At 40.2% G+C, this 26,646-nt stretch overlaps 2 protein-coding genes across 2 annotated transcripts in view; one reads left to right on the forward strand and one right to left on the reverse strand.

Annotated features, from left to right (window-relative positions):
* Positions 1 to 4,792: 4,792 nt before the first annotated feature.
* bfsp1 (beaded filament structural protein 1) lies at positions 4,793 to 12,296 on the forward strand. The gene is made up of 8 exons (XM_083539198.1): positions 4,793 to 5,340; positions 5,674 to 5,734; positions 6,115 to 6,210; positions 7,790 to 7,882; positions 8,700 to 8,813; positions 9,230 to 9,450; positions 9,879 to 9,973; positions 11,182 to 12,296. Exons 1-8 carry the CDS (start codon positions 4,970 to 4,972, stop codon positions 12,000 to 12,002), a joined length of 1,872 nt encoding a protein of 623 aa, XP_083395324.1. The 5' UTR covers positions 4,793 to 4,969; the 3' UTR covers positions 12,003 to 12,296.
* Positions 12,297 to 14,061: 1,765 nt separating this feature from the next.
* pcsk2 (proprotein convertase subtilisin/kexin type 2) overlaps positions 14,062 to 26,646 on the reverse strand; it is a 30,762-nt gene continuing 18,177 nt past the window's right edge. Inside the window, exons 8-12 of the mRNA XM_083539197.1 lie at positions 26,455 to 26,630; positions 23,931 to 24,146; positions 20,291 to 20,391; positions 17,511 to 17,738; positions 14,062 to 15,196 (exon numbers count right to left, since the gene is read on the reverse strand). Of these exons, the coding sequence (XP_083395323.1) occupies positions 14,707 to 15,196; positions 17,511 to 17,738; positions 20,291 to 20,391; positions 23,931 to 24,146; positions 26,455 to 26,630 (1,211 nt within the window). The 3' untranslated portion in view covers positions 14,062 to 14,706. The remainder of the gene's footprint in view (positions 15,197 to 17,510; positions 17,739 to 20,290; positions 20,392 to 23,930; positions 24,147 to 26,454; positions 26,631 to 26,646) is intronic.

Below are 26,646 nucleotides of genomic sequence, written 5' to 3' on the forward strand. Positions count from 1 at the left end.
CTCTCTCTCTCTCTCTCTCTCTCTCTCTCTTTCTCTTTCTCTTTTTCTCTAATCAGAAAATGGAACCTCAATGTCCCACACGTTTGTCTTGTTTTCCTTAATCATCAATGCATCAAGTTTAGGCTGTATCTACATGCCAGTTTCATATTGGTCTGTTTGTTTGCTTACTTCTTTAAAGGACCAACCAAATGTCCACCACAAGCTCAAATATGTATTCTATTTCCATTATTTTCTCTCTGATCACCTTTTGACCCCTATCCTCTTCCAGGATGATAATGCACCCACTTATGGGTAGGATGTAAACATACCATAATCTGCAAAGTAAGCATCGGTCAAGACGATTAACAACATATGAGAGATTTTGGAGGTGTGTGTAAGCCAGCGCTCTGTACCTCCGTCATCCAAACACCAGCTGAGGGAACATCGTCTGAAAGAATGTCCATGGCTTCATCAAGGTTCAGACCCTGGCAGTCTTGCATTTGACAGAAATTGGATAAAATTAAGATAAAATCTAGAGTCTTTTAGCTTCGCTGTCCAAACCAGCACTCGATCCACTTCCACAGTGATGTAGTGTAAAGGTTTAGATTGCAATATAAACATGTTAAGTGTTTGCTTCTGCATTAAAATAGGACTACCGGTGGTTACTGAGATATTCCTAAAGGGTAGAGAAGCATGCAAAGGTATCAGAGATGTCTGAAAGTAGCAACGACAAACAGAGACCTTGGTGAACTGCCTTCAAACACATGCAGGATGAAAAGAATTTCATTGAAAAACAACAAGCCGTGTTTGTGCATTAGAGCAATCCTCAAAGCTTCCATGATGTCATTAAAAACTTTTCACTGCTTATTGTGCACTGAAACTGTCCATCAGTGTAATGAATTGAACTTAAAAAGAGATATATGTGTATATATGTATATATTATCTTCTGGTGGGGGTGGGGCCCCTGAGCAAGGCCCTTGAACCCATAGCAGCTCAGTTGTATAAATGAGATAAATATAAGTCGTAAGCACGTGTGCCAAATGCCGTAAATGTTAATAAATGTAAATGCTTTACACCAGTCCATTGGGGAGACACATACATTCAAACCTTGGTGCAGTTTAGCAGTCAGTGTAAGAAAAGTCATGGTAATTGAACCTCAGGATTGAACCAGGGACTCATCATGCTGTCTGATATAACACTGCAGATTATTAATATAACCTTTAGTAAGCACTCTGTTCTTGGCATGGACATGGTGGATCTTGGAGCCTTTCCCAGGAATGAATATGTTCAAGCTTTTTGTCATCTTTGTGACTAAAGCCGTTGTTTACATCAGTTTGACAAATGCACTCAGTATGTGTTATGGTTCATGCTTTTGCCATTAAAATTCATTGCAATCTATTGCCAGTTCTATACTGTTTATTAAAACAATATTTTTTCTTCTGATATTACTCTCGATATGTATTTTAATACGCACAATTAGTCCATCAATGCCTGGCTTTTCGAACGCTCCTCTCATTGATGTGAATAAATAATGGATGTCTTCCATCTTTTGGGGGCAGAGAGATAAATATATTACATAAAGTTAAAAGTGATGTCAGGTATGTATTCTACAGTATTCAGAAAACATTGATCAAGTGTGCGTCGTTATGTAATTCTCATGAAAACCACGTGCTGTGTACTGAATTGCGTGACTCATGGTGACTCATGTGACATGGAAATTGCTTTATACCTTCTACCCTTGTCTTGACAAAGATCAGGGATTATGGAAAGGCCATGGGAGTGCGAAGATCCAGGGCACCTATCCTACGTTCTTCATGAGGGCAATTAGACCTGACTGCAGAATGCTGTACTGGAGATCTGGGAGTGAGGAAAATATTGTTCCTTGTTTTGGGAACGCAGACATGCGGTCTTTCACCAGCCAGATGACATCAGACTGAGGATAATGTTGGTGGATTTGGATCCACCTAATCTGGGAACTGGAGATTCTCCATCACCACCATCACTTGTCATCTTAATCTGCTTTTTCTTAGTCATATAAATATTCATGCACACATTTCTTTTTTTTTTTTTTTTTTGGAAAGAGTGGAAAAAGAGCACACTTTTTGTATAACCTTCAGCTGAATCATTGTGTTTGGTAAATGCAAAATTTCTTTTTTGAGTAGCGCATTAATTCCCCCCCCCACCTATAGTTTCTATATTGTGCCCCCTGCACTGTGATTTTACACCCCCCCCCCTCCCCAGTGCATAGTATGTAATGTAATGCTTATTAATGTGAGCAATAGCTGACTCTATGAGATATTACTGTGTTCATATAAAGTACATAAAAAACATACCACTGCATAGAGATGTCACGTACATCATGTCATCCCCGGCCCTGATTCATGCTAAGCCTGATTCGAGTTAAATAACTGATTTTATTGTAAATCTCAGTGTCTTTAATCTTAGCAAGCCTGCATGTCACAGAGCAAACAGAAAGAGTGGAGAAGGACCGCATGGTTTGCGTCAGTCCCGGAAAGAGTGGCTTTGAAGAGAGAGATCAAATCCGATCCACATCAGTACATACTCTAGACATTTCTAGTGATTTTTTTAATTATTTTTTTTAACAGATGCAACACTATTTATCAATTGTTTAATCTCGAATGATAATTTGCAATGCTGACATTCCTCCCAAACAAAAACTAATATTTGATCACCATGATTAATGTAATATTGATTGCCATTTAAGGTCTTAAACAGCATTTTTTGTGTAAAATATCGATAAGTATTATTACCTTTTTTAATCTCAGATTTCTGCACATACATGCACAACATTTTCTAGAGTTTACTCAGTAGGGTGCAGAAACCTGCAGTGAGCAGCAGTTTTGTGAGTAGAAATGCTTTGATGATGAGAGAAGTCAGAATTGAATGGTCAGACTTTTTCGAGCTGAAAGGACGGTTGCCATGTCTCAAAGAACCACTCTTTATAAATGGGCCAAGCAGAAAAGCACATCATAATGAACAACATGTCAAAACCCTGAGGTTTTGTGGGCAAAGTGTACTATCATGGCTACACGTGGTTGAGACATTTTAAAAGTACCAAACCTTCAAATAATAATAATAACCAAAAAGCTTGCAGACTAAATGAAGAACAGATTGTCACATTTTGCAGTTGAGAGCTGCGTATCTTTCGAAGTTAAATTGGTAGACAGTCAAAGCACCAAACTGATGTGTGACATTCTCGTTAAATTTGTTCTTTCTGAATGGAGATAAACTGCAGAGGGGATAAAACCAGTGTTTATCAGTTTCTTCTTTGTTATAACGCTAGTCACGGCTGACACTGTTTAAAGTGCTACTTAGCACATTCAATAACAGAGGCTGTAATGTGGTAATGTAAAAGGATATTAACCATGATGCAAAAAGAAAACATAAGCCTTTTTTTTTTTTTAAGACATTATTTTCCGCTGTATTAATTTAATGGCTAAAGATTTGCATCATGCAGCTTCATGAATTACAATGAAGGGAAAATTATGGCAAGGGAATGCAAGTAATAAAAGCAGAGGCTATTTGAGTAGCCGTTTTCTATCATAGGTCAATATGTTAGCTTGGTTTTTATAGTTTGGAAGAGCAAATAGGATGGAATGCATGAAACAGACACTCCTGAACAATTATTAGGCAGAAATTTCTGTGCATGTAGAATACAGGTTAATAATGTCAGTACTCATGACTTTGCATCGCTGTGGTAACTGCTGTCCCCCAGCAAATTTGCATACCCATGATTTAAGCACTGCCAAATCATATTCAGGCTAAAAAATTCCTAGCAACTATAGACTGCACCCGCATCCTACATCCTTCCCTCGTTCCCTTATGGTCAGTGGTAATTGCGTTCCGTCTGAAAGAGCACAAAGGGCACAGCCTCCTTAAAGCAAAGGACAAGTGCGTCCGCTGCAGGTTTTAAACGAGGTATGCCTCATGGCCTGATAGTGATACGTGATGACAGAGAGTAGCCACGCACTTTCCGCTCTTTGGCAGCCTCAAAGCGCTGTTTGTGATTAGTCACTCATGCACTAGCTCTCACCTGAGCTCAGCCCAAGGCTTTACATGCATCTGGGTCAATAAGGCGGGCACTTACAAGCTTTAAGAGCGGGAGTGTATTACTATTATTTCACAAACTCACACTCATTTCTAATATACTTACACTGCATGACCTTTACTGAGTGTGCCCTGTGTTTTAGAAGTGATTTTTACAAAGGGATTTTGTGTGTCTGTGTAATAGATGAATGAATGGACATATGGTGATGAGGATGGGTTTCCTTTCGAGTCTGGTTCCTCTTAAAGGTTTCTTTCTGGAGTCATCTCAGGGAGGTTTTCCTTCCCATAGTCACCACTGGCATGCTCATTAGGGATAAAATAATAAGAAACGAACTTATAGGCGTTCTTTTATACAACGTTATAAACGCTTCATCTCCGTAAACCTGCTTTGAAACAATATCCAGTGTTAAAAGTGCTCCAGAAATGAAACTGAATTTAATTAAATATTATATTCAATCCAGAATTGCAAGCATCAGAGGCTAAAAATCTTGACTTGTGAAATTGTCTACATCACACAGACGTGAGCATGCAAGCTTTCAGGTGCACCTGGAGATGTTGCTAGATCTTTTCAGGCTTTTCTGTTTACACTGATAAGCTTAGCTCTAAAAAAGCGTGTAATTGAAGCACAGAGCCGAGCGGAAAACAAGGCAGATTTACAAAGATTTGCTTGACACAGCAGTCTGTCCTCGCATTCCTCTCGCTTTTGCATAGTCAACAATGCCAATGCCAGTGTTGGATACAGCTACAGTGGCACCACGATCCAACTGGAAGCCTCTAAAACATTGTATTGTGTGACAAAACCTGTTTCTGCTGCTATTTCATAGTTAGTCAGTAAGGCATGAAGGGGCAGAGATTAAGCAACCCAGTTTTTACTCACTAAAACAGTATCACTGCGGACACTAGGAGAAGGAGACCACCAAGCATGTTCAAGTCCAGCTACTTGCACGAAGTGCACAAGGAAAAATACGAACACTCTGATGCATTCAAAGATCAAGGTGAACCCGGGATTGAAGCCTCTTCCAGCATGGTGCCTGGTTTGGAGAGCCTGCAGGAGCTGAACAGCCGTTTCGCCCGCTACATCAACAGGGCCCGTGTGCTGGAGCAGCAGAATGCGGTTTTCCGCAAGCAGCTGGAGACGCTGCAGCACATGGAAGAGGTAGCCGGTCTCGAGGAGGTCATTGCTGAGCAGATCGGAACAAACCAAGAGCGCATTCGTGAACTTCAGGGTGAGCGCGTCAAACTGGAAAGAGAACTCAAGGATGCTGAGAGCATGCTGGAAGAATTCACTGACAGGTCTGGTCCAACACTTAGATATAGCCGTAGATGTTCAGGTCATCTTCTTTGATTTTATTCGATTTAAATGCTATATGTATATAAATATATAAATACAACTTGATATTAGGGGAAAAAAACGATTTCCTGGATAAATAATAAAAGTTGTGTTTCATTCTATTTATTTGATCTGAACATCTGGAATAGATCTCACACCAAATTTGCATAACAAGATGAACATCTGAACATCTGTTGCATGCATAACCTCAGTATACACATCTGTCTACTGTACATATATAAATTCGTAAGGTAGGCTAAAAAAAAAAAGTGTTAAACATTTTGGTTTGTTTACAGATACAGAAATGAGTGTGAATACCAAGACCAGCTTCGAGGGACTCTGGAGCAGCTCAATAAGGTACAAGAATGTCAGAATAATTATTTTATGTTCTGCGTAAACCTACCCAATTACCACTCGTTCCGACGGAAATTCGAGCTTATCTTCAGTACATTTAACCATGAAATAAAAGTAGGCATGACTAACAGGAATGAGAATTAGGGCTAACAGAACCCTCACAATGTTTTGCCGATAATAGGAATCTGCTTCATCTTCGAATAAAAGGCAATTGTCAAGCGTAACAGAGAGAAAAAATTTAAACGTTGCATGATTTACTCTCCCAGACACCGCTCTCTCTTACACACATACACTTTTCCATTCTTAGATCAACAGTTTTTTGTTCCTGAGATATTATACTTTCAAGGTTGTCTGATTCCTCATTTTCTTCTCTGAATCTGTAGGAAACAGACTCTGCACTGCTGAGGAACCTGGAGTTTCAGATTGAATCTCAGTTCCTGCAGGACGACATAAATGCCACGAAGGAAAGACATAAAAAGGTAATGAGGGCAATGCGTCCCAGTTTGCTTACTTTTTCTATGAAGTTCTTTCACTTAGATTTCTGGCAGCACAAAGTCAAGGTGTCGAGTCAACTAGTGAAGTCAGTCATCAACTGATGAAGGTGGAACATCTGCAGTATTTCAACACACACGAAGTAGGCTCATGTAATGCTTGAGTTGGGATGGTTTTGAGTTTCAAAAGACAGATTTCAATTAACTGCTGATTCACACCCTTTACTTGTACATGTACTGCAATGCAACTGCATCACTAATGATTTATAGGAAGTCTGACCCTGGATTGGTTATCATGAATTATTCCATTTTTGAGCCCAATGAAATAAACATAGTGCCATGTCAGAGGTGAGAGTGTGACATGAGTGAAGGTCATGTGACATGCACAGGGCTGATGGGCAATGTAGTTCACGACCACCCAAAGACGCACATATCCATATATATATTAAATCTATTGCTACCAAGACAAATACAAATGCTTTAGCGTTGCTTTGAGTACTGGACAGTTAAAAGATTTAGAAAGAATAAAGAGGAAACTTCCTGTTGTACTAAATGATCTGTTTATAAATATAAGGCATGCAATGTCTGAAATGTCTTATAATTAAACTCTCATCACTGCACAGCATTCCATGTTCACGGTCTATTGTAAAGAGTGACGTGAAGTGAGGTTTACAATAGCGCTGTTGTTTTCGCAGAGGTGAGGACGGTCACTGAGAGGTGTGCTGAGTCGGCTTTTCTGTGGGGCAAACGACTAAACGGTCATGCGATATTCAAAAAAACAAATGAATAATCATAGCACAATAATCCAAAAACTAGATTCATTACTGTATATTATCTGAAAGTGTCATTATGTATAATTAACACAGCTTTAAATGAGAGATTTGGTCTGAAAAATCGAAATTCTCTCATCTGAAGTACCGAATAAATACCAAAAAATTGAATATTATGGGAATATTAAATTATATTTAGTTTAACAGTGGTACCGCTTTATAAACATTATGATAAATGAAACAAAAAATCTATGGAAACTGTAATATTCTATACTATTGGATAGCATAATGGCATAATGACACACACATACATTAAATGGACGAAAGTATTGGGACACCTGACCTTTCCAGCCATATATGGTTCTTCCCTAAACTGTTACCACAAAATTAGGGGCACACAATCGTATATGATGTCTTTAGATAGAGTATCATTAACTTTACCCTTCATTTGAACTGAAGGACCCAAACCTGTTCCAGCATGACAATGCACCTGTGTACAAAGCCAGCTCCATGAAGATCTGCTCAATCTAGGCCTTTTCACCTACATCATGTATGAATGAGCACAAATCTCCACAAGCACACTCCAAAATCTAGTAGAACATCTTCCCAAAATAGTGAAGGAACTAAGAAGTGAACTAAATGTGGAAAGCGATATTTAAAAAAGCACATGCCACACTTGTGACAAGGTGTCCGCAAACTTTTGGCAATATATAATGTATATACTGCCTGTAAATCATGATAATGGCCAGTGAAATCTTATCAAACATTTCTCCCCATCCTTTTTTTGTCCTCCACAGAATCTTAGTGAGATACAGACATACTTGAACATCCTCCACCAGATCAACCAGACTGTTGTCTTAATGCCCAGTGTGTCAGTCGGGCTCTCAGAGGTAAGGTGACTTTGTGGTGTGATAGTGCCACAGGGGGGAAAATGAGAGGAATGTGTCACTGTTAGGCAGCATCAGAATCAGATGACTTGAGAGAGAGAAGGAGGGAGATGGAGAGAGAGAGAGATGCAAAGAAAGGCTCATTATATTTAGGCAGACTCTCGGGTTTGTCACACTTAGTCCCTAATTATGATACAGTTCTTAAATGTAATTATGGAGTGCTTAATTAGTTAGCATGTGTAACACTGCTATATTGTAATTGAGAGGGGCAGACTGGTGATAAAGCACGCAGGGTTGCTGCCTCACTACTCCAGCATTTGTTTCTCCCAGTTTTAGGCTAGACCATTGGAAATCATCATCCATGTAAAATTATTAGTTTTACCAATCGGACTGCTGTTCTTGTCTACCAGGAGTGGAACCTGATGTGTTTTTTTTTGGTGCGCTGTAGGCCATAAGCCTCAGGGATCAATGTTTTTGAGATACTTTTCTTCTCACCACAGTGGTAAAAAGTGTTTCGTTAATTTACTGTAGCCTTTCTGTCTGCTCGAATAAGACCACATAATTGGCTTAGGTGAAATAGTTATAAGAAACTTTTACATTCATGCATTTGGCAGACGCTCTTATCCTGAACAACTTCTTTATTTAATTCATGAGCATAATCACATAATGTTAAGGGCCTTGCTTAGGGGCCCAAAAGGAGTAGCTTGGTGTGGCTGGGATTTGAACTCACAACCTTCAAATCTCCAACGTCTTTCCCATAGTTGCAAGAAAAGTGTCTCTACTAAAAATGTTATTCTCTCGCTCTGGGTCGTTCCTACAGGAACAGGAGAAGCTGATAAGTCAGAAGAGAGTTCCTGCATTGAAAACTCAGTTAGAGGAGTGTAAGAGTGCTCTCTGCCAGCTGCAGGCGCAGAAACACAAGCTCCAAACCGAGGTAGGTCACCATAGAGACAGTGGAATGGTGGGATCTTTTATTAGTCTTGTTTCTGTTCTTGTATTGCACGTATGCAAGTCAGTGGAGATAATTTAGAAAAGTGCAGGAGTGAGAAATCAAACACTATGTCGAAGAGCTCCAGGAGTTTAGCCCTCATTTACTCTTTTTCAAATGAGCATCTCAACATTTATCATTTGTGGGCAAATCGATGAGCCTAACTCACAGCTCCAGGGTCCCAAGTCTGATCCTGAGTTCTTGTTTTTGTCTGTGTTTGGATAGAAGCTTCCTTCTATTGTGTTCTCAATAGAGCATCAGAATATTAGTATTAAAATATAATTTAATAGAATACAAAACATTCAATAAAATAGCATTAATTGCGATGCTTCTTATATATACTGCATCTTTTCATATCCCAGACTTCAGCACTGGAGCAGGGCATCAAAATCACTCAGGAGAGCTATGATGAAGAGATCCAACTGTACAACGAGCAAATCGAAACCCTCAGAAAGGGGATCGAGGAGGCTGAGCACTTGCTGGAGAAATACACCAGCGAGTGCAGACAGCTGGTCGTGTACCAAAGCTCCCTGGAGAACGAGCTGGAAAGATACAAGAGAATCATCGAGAATGAAGACAGCAGGTTGTATGATTGTGGAGATCCTGAAACCTTTACTAGATGCCTACTAAAATATCTCTTCATAATACCGGCTTATGCCACGTAGCCACAGGGTGGCAGTACCATCTCAGGAACTCGACTAAACTCTTGTTTCTATGACGATCTTTAAAAGTAAGAAGTCAAATCTATCTTAAATTTGGTGTCACACATAAAATCATGAAGGTTGTGTGTTTTTATTATTATAATTATTTAAATGTGCCTATTAAACTTTCTGGTGTGTACCAATTACAGTGTAGACTAAACCTTTTTTAAGTGTTTTAAAACAATAAAAGTGGATTATATAGTTTCTATTGATATTCATGACAGCATTGTGTTTCACACAGACATTTGGAAACAGGTATCCCTGATGCTCTGCCTTGTTGTGATTTGCCTTGTCTCACTCTCTTTCACAGATTGAATTCAGCTATAATTGGAACCCCCATTAGTCTGTTCACCAGCAATTACAGATCACAGTCTCACAGCTCCACCATGACCAGCCGAGGGAAAGGTGACGGAGGAGGAGGGTGATGAAGAGGGAGGAAAGGGAGGGAGGGGGTGCACCAGGATCCATTTGTGCTATTTTAATCTCAAATGTATACTTAAATGTATAGGGTTTAACATATATCTGGCAAAAAGGTACAGATTGGGCTGGTTTATAGTTTTTAATCACTGGGCCAAACAAAATTGGGCTCTCCAAATTTGGCAACACTGCCACTGGCTGCAATGAGCCTTTTAATTCTGGATAATTGAATAATATCTTTTATAAATCATCTAAGAGTGGTGCATTTACTGTGCATCATATAATGAAAGTAAGTCTCAAAAACAGCAGCACATATATGTCCAAATATAAGTGTCACAATATTCTTTGCCTCCTGCTTCTATTTAGGATATATGAGAGTTTAGAATGGAACTCAATACATTTTGGGGGCATAACAAGAACATATCTATTATTGCATGCAGGTTCTGCCATGTATTGGGATCTGGACACTGGGTTCTGCCCTTTCCTTTCCTGATATCGCATATAAGTCGGTTATCACGCTTTCCTTTCCATGTCCTTCTGTCTAAGGTGCTTTGGGTGGAAGTTGGATCGGTGCAAGGCATCTGCTAGAAGTGATGCATGATGCTGACCTTTCCAACAAACTCCTCTGGCACAACACTGTGCAAGTGTGAATCGTTTGACTAATTGCCGTGTGCTTCAAACAACACTCGAGTGATTCATTTAACGCAATTGTGTGTTTTAAGTGGAGGAAAATAAGGGTTTTAGGTGTGATAAGTCTTTGTGTGTGTGTGTGTGTGTGTGTGTGTGTGTGTGTGTGTGTGTGTGTGTGTGTGTGTGTGTGTGTGTGTGTGTGGAGCTTTTGTGGTGTTCGCATACTGACTATTAGCTTGATTTTAGCCTCAGCAATTAGCTTGCTTATCATTAAATAATTGTCATTTTCTGTTAAATGTACCGATGGTCTGGAAATGAGGGCCGTAATAAAGCAGACAGGTGAAATGGGATCATGTTCGTAGGCATAATGTGCTTTTTGGGGTTTAACAGATGCCTAAAATATATTTTTTTCCATTTTTTCCTACGTGTGTGTTCATTTAAATACTAGATTTTCTTTTCTTGCAGTTAGAGCTCCTTGACTGTTTTTACTCTTCTCTTTTTGCGTTTTTGCTTCTTGCAATGTTTTTGTCCTTATGACAGTGATCCTGATTGACCCTTACTTTCAGATATCACTCAAGCCTTCCATGACATTGCCAGTGTCAAACCTCGTCAGAAGAACCAGGCCAAAAAGGTGATCCAGAAGAAGGATCTTACTTCCAAAGACATGACAGATGATAGTGTGCAAGAGGAAAAAGAGAAAGATGCATTTGACCCAGTTGAATTTGAAGCTGAGGTGAAACAAGCTGCCCTCTCGAGGGCTGCGGCTCGTAACGACACGCCCGACGGTGCCCAGATCAGCAAGGCATTCGACACCCTCTGCAACATTGTGCGCAACCGCATGAGACGGTTCAGGCAGCCGGAACCCGTCACCGATTTCTACACTAAAGGCCGCTACGTCCTAGTGACAGGTGAATCCAGCTACCTGGACCCCTGCTTCTACACCACAACGCCCTCTGCTGGACACATCGTCGTCCCCATTTGTGACAGCGACATATCCCCTTTAGGTCCCTGTGTGCCCAAATATCCCTCTCCTCCACCTAGTCCCTCCCCTGCCACCCCTAGCTTTCCAGTAATTCCTCCCAGTCCTCCTGACGACAACCACAGCGGAAAGAAAGACGACGAGGCAAGTGGCAAGGAAGATAATAACGACCCCAAAGATCCACAGCAGGGCAAGGAAAAGAGGAAAAAAAGTGGCCAACATGAATCCAAGACCTCAAGCTGCAGCATAACTCCTGATTCCATAAGCTATGAGAAGGTGGAAGTTGTGGAGTCGGTGAAGAAGCTTTCACCTGACCTCAGAGTGAAGGAGTATGAGGAAACCTCCATGGTGGTGGAGACTATGATTGAAAAGACGAGCAAGAAGAGGCATCTGGACAGGGCTCAGTAAAAGGTTTTTGCTGCTGCTTTTTATTCACAACACAGTGGTTTACCTTCGCCATGAGTTTTTGATCTACAGCTAAAAATCCAAGAAATCACTGAATTCAGCGAGTTGCTCTGATTTGTTCATTTGAAAGAAATGAGTAGCTAATGGTTGCACATTCTGCAGTGTACAAGTTATTAAATAAATAATCAACATGCTTTAATAAAGTGTTGCATGTATTGTGTGAGTATGGATTTCAGGTCATGGCTAATGCAGCATACTTCATGTAAAAAAATAATAAAGTATGTATGTATCACATAAGTATGGATTCAGACGGTGTGAAGCCTCTCTGTCTCTTTGCACTGTGAACTGAATGTGTTTGTCAAAGTGAGACAGCTGGAGGTGACGATCATCCATTTTACATGAAGGTGGCCCAGTGGAGTACAGATATGACCTCTGCATAATCTACTTTCTGTTGACAAGCAGAATCTCTTTCAACAACGGCATAAAAAACTCCATGTATAAATTATTTGGGAATAATTAGCGAGAATAATTAGGGCTTAGATGACAGGCTATAGCATTTCTTTATATATGGATGAATGGCAAAGTAAAGGAAATGTCACGCTACGACTGTCTGTGTCTCCTTCTGGGGTGGACGGAGTACACAAACCATGTACTTGAATAAAGTAAAGATACACTCGGTTGTAACTTTCACAAAAGTATTTGATTCAAATGTACTTAAGTATCCAAAGTACTATGATTTATTATAACTATAATGTTCCAATTATCATTTTTCTCACAAGACTCTTTGCTTAATCAACTCAGTTTATGTGAAAAGACTCGAATGTGACTCTCAGCACAATGATCTATTAATAGAATGATATTACTGAGTCAAACCCTGAGTGATTTCTATTACAGTTATCATGAACACAAAACCTACTTTCAATAATCGTGTAAATAAGACCACACGTGTTGTGAGTTGAAATCAGGAATTTCTTCCATCATTTCTTCTCTCTAAATGTTCTGCTTGCTGTTGAAATGACGCTGAACTGTATGTTGGTGATCAGTAGATACACCAAGCACCAATCAAAACGAGTTTAAAACAGAGCATGCGCTCGACCCTGATTGGTGACTCGCCACGTGTTTGACCAGTTACGTTTTTTATCCTCATAAATAAAAATGAATCTTTATTTCACAAACTGTATTTGAGTAAAAAGTGAAATATTTGACTTTGAAATGTAGTGAAGTTGCAGTAAAATTCTCCCCGAATGGAAAAAAACTGATACGTGAAAAAGCTACTCAAATACAGTAACGAGTTACATTTACTTCCTTACTGTCCGACACTGGTCTCCTTAGATAGGAGAACAATAGTGCAAATCAATACGTGGAGGTCACAGCAACTCAATACATAGTTCACCTTTATCCTATGATGAACCATTTCTGTCCTAAACACACTCTGGCCTCTGAGGCATGATTTAACATTTTGAGATGGAAATTATACAGAAAGAAAGAAAGAAAGAAAGAAAGAAAGAAAGAAAGAAAGAAAGAAAGAAAGAAAGAAAGAAAGAAAGAAAGGTGCCTTAAATTTGTTACATTTACTTTTTTACAGCTCAGTGAAATTCTTTCTTTGCGTATCCCAGAGATGTTAGGAAGCTGGGGACAAAGCGTAAAGTCAGCCATAATACAGCACCATTGGATAACAGAGGTTTAAGGGCCTTGCTCAAGGGCCCCTAGAGTGGCAGCCTTGCAATACCGAGACTTGAACCCCCCGACCTTCATATATGATAATAAATAAAATCATATATAACAGCCTTTGCATTGGTCAATTATCGACCCCTATGGGAGATTATGGAACGGCATATTAGACTGTCCACCACCATCATCGGACTTCCAGTTAAAGAAACATAGTGAAAGCATGCTGACATTCACAGACTTGTAGAATCCATGTCAAGGGTGCACCGAGTTTGTTCTGGATAAAGTCAGTGTAAGAACTTTAGTTCAGCAAGAGCAAATCAGACCGAAAACCATGTTTCTGTATTTAGTCGTGTAAAAGCCCAGCTGTAGTAAAACATCCTCATCACTCGAATGCTTTAACAAACAGCAGAACAGTTTTATTGTTAGATATATAGAAGGTTATGAAATAGCTTTTCTTGTTGGCCACAAGTTATCGCACCTCATCAGACACTTCCTGTTTAGATATAAATAGGTCTCGTTTAAAAAAAAAAAAATTACAGAAATCAATGTCGATGCCTTTTAGCAAGGTACACGTCTTCAGGTAGAATAACACAGAGAATCATTTACAGTCACAAACTGTACAATAGTTGTCTTTGTAGAGGAGAGGAAACGGTAAGGGGAGCAATACATTAATTTACTATATTTATATATATTTATATATTGTGTATATACATTTTCTAGAAATAAAAAAAAAAAAGTGAATACAAGAGGTAATATCTTTTAGAATAGATCATTTGGAGAATATATATATATATATTTTTCCTATTAATGTGGGCCTACGAGAAACAATCATTCAACAGGAAACTTGTGACCACAGGAAAACAAATAGTAAGAGTAAGTGAGAGAGAGAGAGAGAGAGAGAGAGAGAGAGAGAGAGAGAGAGAGAGAGAGAGAGAGAGAGAGAGAGAGAGAGAGAGCTACACTTAGAGAGAAAGCAAGAAAAGTAAGAGAGGAAAAAAAGAGAGAGAGGGCAGGCATCATGCAGTTCAGACTGAGGCTAGTTGCTTTTGCTTATCATTCTCTCAAGGCTCCTTTCGACGGCTTCATCCAGCTCTTCCTCCAGTTCCTCCTTTTTCGACATGGCTAATTTGGACTGGTAGTCCCTGACCACTTGCTCGATATAGGGTGCACTCTGTGTGCCATGCAGCATGAGGGTCCACTCATTTAGATGGCCGCTCTGTGGAGCTTCTCCACTGAAGCCGACTTCGAGCTTCCAAGTGCCACGAGGGTCCTCGCCCCACGTGTGCGTGCTCATGAAAGGCCACTTGTCGAACCCCACGGTGGCGTCGGAATCGCGCGGCCGTCGGCTCAGCAGGATGGACTTGGTGCCCATGGGCGAAGTCAGGTTGAGCGTCAGATCGCCACGTCTGCTCGCATTCACCGTCACCACCGCCTGGACATGCTCCAGATAGCGCACAAAGTTTTCCCGGCCCTGACAGGCGTCCGTGGTGATACTGAGTGCTAGCTTGGTACCTGATTGGATCTTGCTACAGGCAAAACAGAGACAGAGACAAATACAACGTGAGATGGACTGACAAAAATGAACTCTGATTTCAAAAAATGTTTTCTGTATTAATGCGCCAGGTTCCAAACCCATAACTCATTACTGAAGAGCCGCTTACTGTTAACAGCACTTCTTATTCCGAATAATATTAATATATTTAATTATGAATTGAATTTTATCATACTGCTTTCGTCAGTATTTTATAAAAGCAAAAAGCCACTTGAGGGTTTGAATTACATACCCTTTATCAACGGCCTTAGGCACTCTGCTTTCTGCCTAAGAACACGTATTCCTTTAATAAACTCTGAGAAAATAATCAGCACTTCTGTCGTCCTAGAGTTTCTTGCACATGAAACAGCAGCATTCTACATTCAATGACGATCATTCGGACACGATGAACTTGCAGGAGAAACGGGGAAAAAATACGAAACTATCATTTTCTTCTCTGGAAAGTCTTTTTATTTTATTTTTTATATTTTTGAAATATGGGTTCAGTAAGACCAGGCTGTAAAGAGCAGACAACAGAATCTCTATTATGTCCCCTTTTTTCAATAATGCAACACCCTAGTGCTAGACAATTTGTTCTGGCGAGATTAAGGGATCTCGTCCACGCAATGAGAGGAGCACGGCTTTGTTGCCGCACAAAAGGCGCAGTGTTGCCGACAGCCTGCTTCGTGCCGGCAGGATGATAACGGCAGAGGGCTGGAGCGAGCGGCCATAAAGTGGACGTAATGGCATTATCAGAGACAGGTCTCCTATCCTGATCCATTACCGCACTCGGATTACGTACGTGGGTCTGCAGGAGACTACCGGTACGCACGTGGGGCGTTTCCTGGGAAACTAATTCAGAAAAACAGAAATAAGGAGGAAGTTGAAAGAGCATCTCGAGTGTGGTGTGGGTGTTTAGAGGAAAAACTGGAACATCAGGAAATAAACCTGCAGGGGGGTGTCTCATGAATATGCATTGTTTAAAAGCACGGCTCGCGACACGTGAAATGGAAATGGACGGTTTCTAAAAATACGCCACTTACGCAAGCATGAAAAAGAAAGACGCTCTGCAAACACTCCTGACTACATTTAACAGCGAACGTGCTAATTGGATTAATGTAAGTAAAACAAGAAGTGCATTGTAGCAGGAACATTTAAAGCAGAAAGAAATATCTCTTGACTTTGAAGAGAAGTGCTTGGATGATGTGCCGGTGCAGGTTTTAAATTACAAGCTGCATCTGCACTATTATAAAGCCTATGATACAGAACAGCAAGAGATTTTTTTCCTGTTGGTGTGTTTTATTACTAAACCCCAAGCCGGCTTATTAATAGAGCGACAGCAGCAGGAGTGTCACGCTGCTGTTCTGATTGTAATTAGTACTCTGGAACAAAAGGTACTGTACTGTGAGACTGGAAACACCTCTCTATACCGACTGCACTGGAGCGCTAAAGACAAAGAAACAGAAAATAGCTTATATATGGGTTTGAGATATGAGTTGTTGATTGAGGGATACAGCGTTCTGCGTATAATCATGTCACCAGATTTGAAACGAATGCAATCCCTTTTTGTGCACGTAAATCCTCACAAATTCCTATTGTTCTTTTCTACCATGTTTCAGGGACAGATTTTTTAACAATTAAAACTGTGGGTTTTTTTTTCAGAACTGTTTAGAGCCGGTTCTATGTCTGAAGGTTCGGCAGCATTCATTAGTCAAAGCTGATAAGGGGCCTTATCGCTCGGCGGCTGCCCTGCGTGTCTGCGCTCATTTGAATTCAGCAGCATCGTTCTTTTCTCTTCTTTTTTTTATTGCTATTCTCACCCACTGCCTCGGCTAGGACTCCCATCATCTCTCTGCTAGGTAAGATATGAGAGCTGGCACTTTTGTCTATGGGGGTTTGACAAGGATGCACACAAGCACAGAAATATAAACACATGCTGTTTGTGCATGGACACACACACACACACACACACACACACACACTTTCTCCCTGGCACAAAAGCCCAGTCTAATTGAAGCTGTTGCCATAGGATGCTGTGCCCAGAACTGAGTAGGAGAGGACTAATTATAGCAGACATGCGAATAAGGAACACAGGTGCTTGGGGAAAGAAGAGGGACTCCCAGAGTCTGTGTGGGAAGAGAGAATGGGATTTAACACATGCAAAATGCTGGTGCGTGAAGCTCAGGGACAGTGTCGCACCATTCTTCCAGACTACATTTACATGCGGCCGAATGTAAAAAGGATAAATATGTTAAAAAATCGTTATTTGGACATACAAAATGTTGTACACAGCCTGCACCAACACTTACTGTATCTCCTGTAATGATCCGGCCACACAATGAAAACGCTCAGGAACAGTCTTCCAGTCACGTGACAGGCTGACCATGGCGCCGGCATCCAGCACGCCGTAGCCGAACAGATGGTTGAACTCCAAGCCCACGCCGTTTCTTCTCCACTGGTGCACCTCATCATGGAGTTTATTTCTTTTTGAAGTGAGTACTGTGAGGTGCTGCATGTCCCTCCAGGTCAGGTTTGGACTGCATGCACACACACACACACACACACACACACACACAAACACACACACACACACACACACACACACACACACACACACACACATTTCCAAACATTCAGAAATATGAATAATTAACAATAATTTCTCTTTATGGATTGCATCAGTGTATGGTCATTAGCTGCTCTCTTGAAAAATAAAAAAAAATTTTTCGCTTATGTTGCGTAAATCCGCTCCTGAGTTTTTAATTCACAAACGGATGCCCTGATATTCCTCTGATGTAGAATACAAAGCTAAGAAAAGCATCAAATGTGTGTTTTATTTGGTCACATGGGAACGTGTAACTGATTTTGAGAATTCTATAATATACACTCACTGGTCTCTTTAATAGCAAAACACATGTTCACATGCACCTGCAATTATCCAATCAGCTAAAAATCCAGCAGCATAATGCATATAATCATGCAAATACAGGTCAAGAGCTTGCGAATGAGGAAAAATGCAGCCCCAATCACCCTGACTGTGGCATGTTTGTTGAAGCCAGATGAGCTGGTTTAGGAGTATTTTAGAGATTGATATCCTGTGATTGGTGCGAGAAAGCTCCAATGGCAGTTTATATTCTAAATGTAAATATTTCTTTATATCTGCTTTGTGAATGTCCATTGTTCTAAATGAGATACAAATAAGATTGAAGTGAATTGAACAATGGTCAATGCACAAATGAGTAGGGCTTAACTTAAAAATATTCTCACTAAAAATATGACTCAAATGTTGGTTGGACCGTTTGGGGCTGCTTAATTAAACATTAATTTTACAGATAATTTTCAAGATAGAGCAATGGAAACATCATCTTGAAAACATTTTTAGCAACTATGAAAAAACTTATATTTTTTCTGAGAATGCTGATCCAGATTTAGACTATTCAATGTGTGATTCATCTTTCAGACCGGACCATTCTCCGCTCCTCGGCATCTTACAGCTATCACTACAGTGCTGTAAGTATGTTTGGGCAACCGACAAAACACACATGCACTCGCCGCTAGCAATCAGTATTTATCGTTGACTGGAGCGAATGACCTGCTCCACCATCGGCTACAACATTATTCAATGCTGAGCAAACACTGAGGCTTTGCAGAGGTAAGGTCATGTCAACATTCATTAACACCAGTCAGAGAACACTAGAGACTGTGTCAAGCAGCACAAGTGAAGTAAAAAATGACATGCTGGAGTCAGTTCCAGCACAAACACGGCTAATTTAATATCACACAAGCCTTAGTAACAAGACTTGTAGTATATACATTTTATATATATATTTATATTATATAGATTATATAGATAAATGCTCGCAAACTAACGCTCATCCGTGTACCCGCTGCATCCTACATTGTAAATTGATCCGATTTGCTACATTTAGTACCGTAATTTTGTTATATTTTTAATATAACAAAAACAAAATAATTGGCGTCTCAAAAAACAATGTGTACTTTTTTATTTACTAAATCTGTCAAAGCATCATTTCAAGCACATTCACCTGTAATTCAAGTTGGAAATCAGATAATTTTCTTATCACTGTGTGTACCTGTAGTGATCACAATGTTATGTGATGAGACCCAAAGTAAGCAGCCTTGAAATTCGCACCGGAGGGTCTAATCTAAATCAGGAGTCTTCTCGGTTTCACTAATTAGATAAGAGTCAACAGTGACTCTTAAGCAAATGTTTGCAGCAGGTCTAAAAGCTAGACTGCAGTCCTGAGTGAGGAAGGAGTTTGATGTATTTATGACGATCAGATCGTACACCACTTTCATCATTACGGCTTCACTCGTTGCAGTTCCTCTGTCTTCTGTGTGCTTAAAGGGTATTTGCAGAAGAGTTTTTTATGTAAGCAAACTTCTTGTAAATACATGTATGCTGGGGATTATTGGGGATGATAAATCCAGACAGCAAATCTGTTGCTGGTATGGCTACTGTGTTCAAAACTATGCTATATTTTCCCACAATGTTTTGTATTGTGAAATATTTTCCAATGAAATCAGTTCTGATTCTCATACTAAGTGTAAAGAGAACTGAATGTGCATGTATTTACCAAAGCATGGTCTTGTTGGACAGTTTGATCTTTTCTGCTTAAATTTCGTCCGCATAGTCACTATGTTTCTGCACCACATGCTGTATTTATTGTTAAACTGACCCATTTACATTTATGGCATTTAGCAGACGCCCTTGTCCAGAACGGCATTTTGCAAACCTGCCCCACCTCTAAAGGTCTCTTGCTTTCAATTAAGCAAATTATGAAGAGCTTTAAACCATTGCAAAAATGAAGTGCTCCATACCCATTTAAATAGCTTTAAGAACTTTTTTTTTCACTGACATTTACTCGATGTTAGCTTCATATTCACAAATTGAAGAGGTTTTAAACACTATCATGGTAGGACTGGTAGGCCAAGCGAAAATGAACACTGATAGTGATCAGCCAAGATTGCAGTGCTCTCTCCGCTACAGAATCTGCTGCATGTTTCATAAATCTTTAATCAGGCTGGGCAGCTGAAATATGTGCAAAAGGAGCAGAAGTGTACGTACTTAGCTTCTAACGCCAAGGCAAACACACCGGCAGCCTCAGGAGCAGCAGCTGATGTGCCCGAATGCCGCAACGTACAGTTTCCATACAGATCTGTGGTGGCCTGCAGGAAGAGAAGAAAAAAATGGCAATTGATTTATGTTTTCTGAGATATTTCTATTCTATAATCTAGGCATTAATGCTAAATAATGATAAAAAAGGGAAAAAAAGAAAGATAGAGACTGTCACAACAGTAGCTCCTGGATCTAGGGCAAAAAAAAGAGTCATAATTGGCAATGCACAAGTGTTTAAAAGCGCAAACATCCTGGGAAAAAAACTAGAAATGAACCTAAACCCTGTGCTTAAAGTCTCAAAAAACAGACATTAATATTGAACAAGGCTTCACAAGAATGTAATCAGTGCAAACTAACAGAAAAAGACATACATATTGTGATACTTAAAATACTTTACAACATACAATAATCAAATTCAACAACATGATCTACTCAAATTCGGACCTACATCAAATGTTCTGAAGAAGCCACAAAATCCATTTTTCACTCAAAGCCGTGTGAGCTCATCTCTCTGATGCCTTTCCTAGTGAACAACATCCACTCGATCATGCAAACAGTACTCCATCTCTACTGATATCTTTGGCAGGTACATTAGGTTCTGTGCTGAATGCCTCTCCCTGCACATTCCATTTTACAGGTGAGTATTCACATAGAAAGGACAAGGATCTGTATCATTCCGATCTTTCTGTGCTTCAGATTCTCCCAGTGGTGTTCGGTTTCATATATTTACTCCAGGAACGGTGCAATTGGCCGACTTGCATTCTGTGCAGAAATAAGAGATTGGATGACCCATAACTTTCTGCTATTAAATTCTGATAAAACGGAGATTTTGCTCATCGGCCCAAAAAATAGTACACAGAAGCTCCAGCATCTCAGCCTGCATTTAGATGGTTGTTCTGTAACTACTAGTTCAACGGTAAAAGACCTGGGAGTTATTTTAGACAGCAACTTATCTTTTAATAATCACATCAATCAAGTTACAAAAACAGCCTTCTTTCACCTTAGAAATATTTCTAAGCTAAGAAATATGTTATCTATATCTGATGCAGAGAAGCTCGTCCATGCGTTTATGACCTCTAGAATAGACTACTGTAATGCATTACTAGGTGGATGTCCTGCATCATTAATAAACAAGCTTCAGTTAGTTCAGAATGCCGCAGCAAGAGTTCTTACTAGGTCAAGAAAATACGATCATATAACCCCAATCTTATCGTCCCTACATTGGCTTCCTGTTAAGTTTCGAATAGACTACAAACTACTGCTACTCACTTATAAAGCACTAAATGGTTTGGCTCCCATGTATCTATCCAGTCTCTTAACACGCTACAATCCGTCACGCTCCCTGAGATCTCAAAACTCTGGGCTTCTAGTAGTTCCTAGAATAGCAAAGTCCACTAAAGGCGGTAGAGCATTTTCACATTTAGCTCCTAAACTCTGGAATAGTCTTCCTGACAGTGTTCGGGGTTCAGATACACTCTCCCAGTTTAAGTGTAGATTAAAAACATATCTTTGTAGCAAAGCCTACACATAACACACATCACACACATCACATCACAACCTTGTGCTCCAGAATATATGATTACATGCACATTATCAACTTGTGCTGTTAATATCATGAACAGCAGCTACGCTAATTCCTCTCCACTGCTTCTCTTTCTCTCCCCATCCCGAGGCATCCTGAGGTTTGGCCAGCTCCAGTCACGTCCCACCTCGTGAAGATTATGGACCTATGGATGATCATGGAGAAGTAGATGCCGAGTGTTTAAAGGCCCTGGCATGGAGAAGCTGATGCTGGATCTATGATGATCACAAATTGTTTTGTATTGTTGAAAGATTTATGACCAAACTCTTGATGTCACCCATATGAGGATGGGTTCCCCTTTGAGTCTGGTTCCTCTCAAGGTTTCTTCCTCATATCATCTAAGGGAGTTTTTCCTTGCCACTGTCGCCACGGCTTGCTCATCAGGGACAAACGCACACCATTCACCTTCACTGTTGTTTTCTGTAAAGCTGCTTTGAGACAATGTCTGTTGTGAAAAGCGCTATACAAATAAACTTGACTTGACTTGACTTGACTTGTGCACTGCCTCACTATTAAGAGATCACAGATAAATGATACCTAACAGGCAGCCAGTGCTTTCCAATCAATATCTTGCGGTAAACGTAATCATTGATCTTTGATTCTTTGATCTCTATGCAGTAGATGTTTTCCCTGGACAGTGAAGGGTCAATGCTGTTGCTATTCTCCATAGCGCTAGCGAGCTGGGCTGTACTTTCTTCGCTCCATTTGGTCGTCATCATCGCCCATGTTAACACATGCTGGAGCTAAAAATAGTGCAGACCATTGAATGGTCAAATAAAGGATCATCCGAATAAATGTCTTGCTGGAATTGTGTTTCGTCAGTATCATATTGTGTGAAAGGTTTTGTATTTATGCCAAAAAATCACTCTACCTCGATGATACAAGCCTTTTTTGGTTTTAAAACAAGGTCATATTTGTGCACTGATTTATTTGGTAGATTTACTAAAGAATAAAGTATTGTCCCAACCCGTTGTGTTTGCAACGGACAGCTATTTGCTTCACAATATTTACAAAACCTTGAAGTATGCTGTTTCAGCGCACGTGCTGTCACGTAAATAAACACACTCTGTAACATCTCATGAGTTATATCTAGCAGTGCTGCAAAACGTCTTCCACCAAACCAGTCTGGGAAGCATTTGCAGATCTAATAGTCTGAGGAATTCGTTTCTGCCAGTATCCTATTATCAAAAACTAAACGGATTTAAACAAGTGTTACAGGCATCATCATGGCTAAAGGACTATCAATTAGGACCTGGTGGTGCTGGAGTGATTGCTAATCCACTGTAGCAGGTTATTCCATTCTGTCTATAATAATGGACATGTTTGGTTTATAATCAACATTCTCTTCCAAAAAGACCCTAATCATAGTCTGGCTTCAAAATCACACACTCCACAGCATGCTTTGTTGTTTGGTAGATCAAAAACAACCACTGGTCATCATCCTCCTTGACCTGTCAGAGGCCTTTCAACATGCTAAGTCACAAGAGCCACCTGTCCGTCCTTATAAGCCTTGTAATTAGACGCACAGCATGATGGTGTTTTGATTCTCTCTGGAAGGTCGTAGTAGGTGACACGGACCAAATCCATCTGCATCGAGCATAATTTTTAAATGTGTTCCACAAAGCTAAGTACTAAGTCCTCTTCTACTGTACTTCTATCTTCTCTCTAATAAACTAGCATGGTTTTTGATACATTGCTAAACTAACTATAGTCAATTAATCCTCTTTGTGGCTCCCTCAGATACTCACGTTTCCACATGGGCCTTAGCAAGTCTTTGAGATCCATCAAGAATGAACTGCTGTTGATATCGCTGGAGATGTCAAAATTGTGTGATCTCCTTAGATGATTTTTAGATCACACCTGCCAGAGTATCTTAAAAAGCAGGTCACGTTTGACATTGAATCACAACCAAGTCTCAGTAACTAGTAGTCATGTTTTCCAAACAGGTGCTTGACTTTCTTTTAAAATATATGTTCCTACACACCCACACAACAACCACCTACTCACCACTCCTGCCTCAGGGTTTCTCTTGCGGCCGTTGCTGAACGTTGACGCAAGTGTGGAAGAGCAGCTCTCGTCATACAACGCCGTGCGTCCATCGTTAATGGCCGAGTTAATGGAGATTGTCCACATGCTGGAGGCGTAGCCATCACAGTTGCAGTCATCGTAGCCACCACCATCCCCCGAAGCCCACACGTAGATACTGCCTTTACCTCCTCGACCCTGTACACACATACACAAGATATACAATTACCTTCCATAAAAGTAATTAACCTTTTTTTTTTAAATAACGCACTGTTAATAACTAAATTCAGAATATTTTGGTATTTTTCGTCATTTCTAGACGAGCACTAGCTCTCTACACTACTCTTACGACCTTCACCAATGTCAAACATACTGTACATTTATTCTGGTTCACACCATTAGCTTTCATATTGCCACTTGTTCCGCTCATTATCATCTTTATATGTACCAATTAACTATGCTCGGTTAAGTGGAGGACTTGGATTTAAAGTGTAACGTTCATAAAACTATAAGACAGACTCGAGATTCCTAATGAATTGCCCGTGGTTTTGTTTCTGTAAACACATCTTTCTTTCCTCCCTCTTTCTCTGAATTTATTTATTCATTTCTCGATCTCCTTACACCCCCCCCCCCCCCCCCCCACACACACACACACACACACACATTTTTTGTGTATTCTCTCAAGCTCTGTTCCTTCTCTCTGAATGGAGACCCATCAGCTCAGCTTGGCTGCAATTAGCAAAAAATAAATGATTGCACTTTAAACGCTGCTGCTTTTGTAGCAAGCTCTATTCAGACCGAGAGATCAGAAGAGGGAATCTTCGAGGTGTGGGAGGACCACAGTCTTTCTAAGGGACGCTTTCAGAGACAGAGAGAGAGAGAGAGAGTGAGAGAGAGAGAGAGAGAGAGAGAGAGAGAGAGAAGCTGCAAGGATTTTTCGTGTACCTTAGATTACTTTCGGAAGTCCTTTTTTTTTTTTTTTTTTTCAAAATACCAGATGTCATTCAGTTCATCTTGAATTAAAGAATGGCCCCAAATGATGTCATGTACTAGTTTTACAATGAGAAAATTGTACAATAAATAATAATCCTTCACAACTATGTTTACTGTGTCCTAATGCAATTCAGCAAATACCTGATGATGGATTTTCCTGCTTCAATTATGTCTTGCTGAATCGTGAGCAATCGACAATATCAAGAGAAAGTGAAGGTTCAATTCCAAACATTTTTCTTTTCAGTTGCAATACAGGAGGTGAAATATATATCCTGAGATGTTAAAAGCAGAGTGATAGAACCACAGCTGCGGTAGTTCTTTTGACACCAATTTCCTCTATTAGCTGTGCCAACTTGAACAGGTCGAAGCTATGCACTAGAGAAACAAAAACAAAGTGGTGTGCTCTCAAGGTAAGAGATTGGACTTTGCCAGTGCACTAAGTGGTATGGAACTCCCCAAGATAATTCCCCTGATAACACCCCTCCCCCAAAGCGCGCACACACACACACACACACACACACACACACACACACACACACACACACACACACACACACACACACACACACACACCTCAGTTTTTAGAAAGCAACATACAAAAAAAGTCTTACATAAGCCACCATTACATCAGAGAGCTTGAGTGAGATATGACTTGATTAGGGTTATTTGTTCTGCCCTGGTCTAGAAAGAGGAATATGGGGGTAGAAATAATTGTTCTTCTCGGAAAATGAGGGCGTCACTTCAAAGTAATTAATTCAACAAGTCAGTGTTGAGGCCATGATCATGTGGCCTTTTTAGTCACGTTGGTGAAATATGGAGGTAAATATGGACATTAACAAAAGTGCTTTTCTGGATTTTATTAAATCGTTCTACTTTAGAATCATTTACAACCATCTAAATGTTGTATGTTGAAAAAATTTAATATTTTCAGGTGTAAATAAATATTAATGAAGGAATTAAACATTATGAGTGGTCAAGTGAAGAACACAGATTATCTCTTCATCGTGGCACCTGTTAGTCGAGCGTAAGGATTTGAGCAAGTTTGATAAATTGTGGCGTCTAGACGTCTGGGTCAGAGCATCTCCAAAACTGCAGCTCTTGTAGGCTGGTCTGCAGTGGTCAGAATCTATCAAAAGTGCTCCAAAGAAGGAACAGTGGTGAACTGGCGACAGGGTCGCGGGCGGCCAAGGCTCATTGATGCACATGGGGAGTGAAGGCTGGTCTGTGTGGTTCCGATCCAACAGACGAGCTCCTGTAGCTATGCTCGATGGGTCACGACGGTTTTAGCAACAAAACGGGACCATCACAATATTAGGCAGGCGGCCATAATGTTATGCCTGATTGATGGACATAAAGTTTTGCCTATAGTATTATTTCAGTATTCAGACACCAACAGCATACACTCTAGAAAAAAATATCCTGAATTTATGAGAAAATCTCTGGATTTAAGTGGTCCTATTCAATTGCAATGCATACTTATACTAAAACCATACACTTTATTTCCCAGGAGTACCTTGTTAACGCCATCTGCCATGGCCTGAAGGGTTAGCTCACGAGGCCCGTCCACTGTCTTGCCGTCATCAGTGGGACCCCAGCTAGCGCTGTAGATGTCAATAACCTGTGGCATGTGACTGATAGATGAGGCTTCAATGATGTCTGTCATGAACGGCTGGTCCAACATTCGGATACCTAGACCAGAGGGGAA

This window comes from Silurus aristotelis (assembly GCF_946808225.1).
Source record: "Silurus aristotelis genome assembly, chromosome: 4".
In the NCBI taxonomy this organism is placed as follows: Eukaryota; Metazoa; Chordata; class Actinopteri; order Siluriformes; family Siluridae; genus Silurus; species Silurus aristotelis.

Excerpts from the sequence above, each read along its gene's own strand:
- bfsp1 (XM_083539198.1), top strand. The coding sequence starts at position 4,970 with ATGTTCAAGTCCAGCTACTTGCACGAAGTGCACAAGGAAAAATACGAA. Across the intron at positions 5,735-6,114 it reads CTCTGGAGCAGCTCAATAAG|GAAACAGACTCTGCACTGCT; the intron begins GTACAAGAATGT and ends CTGAATCTGTAG. Across the intron at positions 7,883-8,699 it reads TGTCAGTCGGGCTCTCAGAG|GAACAGGAGAAGCTGATAAG; the intron begins GTAAGGTGACTT and ends TCGTTCCTACAG.